This window comes from Etheostoma spectabile, chromosome 9 (genome assembly GCF_008692095.1).
Source record: "Etheostoma spectabile isolate EspeVRDwgs_2016 chromosome 9, UIUC_Espe_1.0, whole genome shotgun sequence".
NCBI classification, from domain to species: Eukaryota; Metazoa; Chordata; class Actinopteri; order Perciformes; family Percidae; genus Etheostoma; species Etheostoma spectabile.
Window position 1 is genome coordinate 3820937 of NC_045741.1, and position 1733 is coordinate 3822669.

The 1733-nt window shown below is 45.8% G+C and overlaps 1 protein-coding gene across 8 annotated transcripts in view; it reads right to left on the reverse strand.

Annotated features, from left to right (window-relative positions):
• The window catches only part of jade1 (jade family PHD finger 1), a 16292-nt gene that overhangs the window by 6977 nt on the left and 7582 nt on the right, over positions 1-1733 (reverse strand). For all 8 annotated transcript variants that reach the window (XM_032526514.1, XM_032526513.1, XM_032526508.1 and 5 more), the window contains one exon: positions 1203-1414. In XM_032526514.1, coding sequence (XP_032382405.1) covers positions 1203-1414 — 212 coding nt within the window. The remainder of the gene's footprint in view (positions 1-1202; positions 1415-1733) is intronic.

A 1733-nucleotide genomic window follows, 5' to 3' on the forward strand; every position in this document is an offset into this window, starting at 1 on the left:
CACACACACACACACACACACACACACACACACACACACACACACGTTCTGGTCCTGCACAAACTGCTCTGGTGCCAAATTTTTTGACACACTTGCAATAGTGCTTGGTACGAATCCTGGCCCCGTTTGGTCCCCCCCACCCTCTAACAATACCCAATCTTCATATGACAAAGCGTTGGGTATTGGCCTTGGCGACTCTATTGGCCAGGCGCCTTAATCGGAAACGTCACACAGTAGCTGGCTTAGGGAGGTCCTGACTCACATCAGTCTTGTGAAGGTTAGAGTCTCACTTTCTGGTAATGCTTTTAACAACACTTGGCAGCCCTTCATAGACTACTTAGACAGAAGTTTATATTCCGTAATTCTTTTGCGTTCCCTTGCATTCAGTTTTTTCCCTGATCCATAGGAACTAGTATGTTGGTCCAGTACACTGACAGTTTAGTAAAACGCTCATGCAGACATTGCAAAAAGTAGAGGGTAAGTGACACTTTATAATACGCATCAGTGTTGTACTCAAAATCGGTCTTGGTCTCAAGACCACGTTTTGAAGGTCTCCATCTTGTCTCGATCTCGGATGAAGAGGACTCAGGATTCTTTTTGCCTGTGTCACGTCTGACTGACGTGTTAACATCTGTGATTGAATGTCAAGCTTCCTGCTTCAAATGCAACCAATAAATTGACTCATTTGTAATTTGAAATGTCTTCCTCTTAACCCCCTTCTGCCCGACAACTGACACGCACTCCCAAGAAAGTGAATGCGGGAGACTGGGGGATGTCAGCCAAATCCTCTGTAGTTAGGCCACCTAAACCATAAGGAGTTTATTTGCAAAACAACATCTAAGAGGAAAAACACAGCAGTTTGTGTGAAAGGTAAGCTAAGTCTAGCAAAGGTAGCAAGCAATCATTTTCAATCTGCCGCTATATCAGAATTCTTCAGAAACTTAGCAAATATTAACTATACATATTAGCTAGTTGATGTTGTATACTTCAGGGATTTAGTTTGAGTTGTTTGACAGTTATTTGGTCTGGTCTTGGCCTAGTCTCGCTCTCGACCCCTCAAGGTCTTGGTCTAGTCTGTCTCCATACACACTGGTCTTGGTGATAACTTGGTCTCGGTTAAGGTGGTCTTGACTACAGCACTGTTACACTCATTAACACTCATTACTCCTTTAAAAAGGCCTGTGCGTGTGTTGACCTCTGACCTGGTGAACACAGATGTTGCACTTGTCGCAGAACACCATCTCGTTGTTGTCCTCCCCGTCAGGCGAGCGGCAGACGTCACACACCACGTCCTCGTCGTACTCGATGCCCAGCCCCTCCTCCGTCTCCATGGCGTGCGTCATGTTTTCGTGGCAGCGGCGCTCAAACTCCTCCATGGCGCGCTCCATGGTGATCTCATCCAGCGGCGCCATCGCTGCAAAAGTCAGGAGTAAAAGGTTTACTCGCTTGTTTGTCACAAGGTTTCTTTAGCTGTTGGGAAATGGCCCAACCTCCTCCAGAAAAGTCCAGTTTCCTGATTTCAATATTGCATCCTACGCCACTCGGGGACATGAGAAACTTGTTGAATTTAATTAAAATCTTGTTTATCACAAGAGTAACATTCTTTTTGGCCTAGGAAACTTTGTTGTTTTTTCACATGCTGTTGCCACAACTAGTAACGTTAGAAAAACTACAACACCCACCGGATCTAACAGCAGGCACTCCACACACACGCCGTTTGGGCTTGCGAGCCG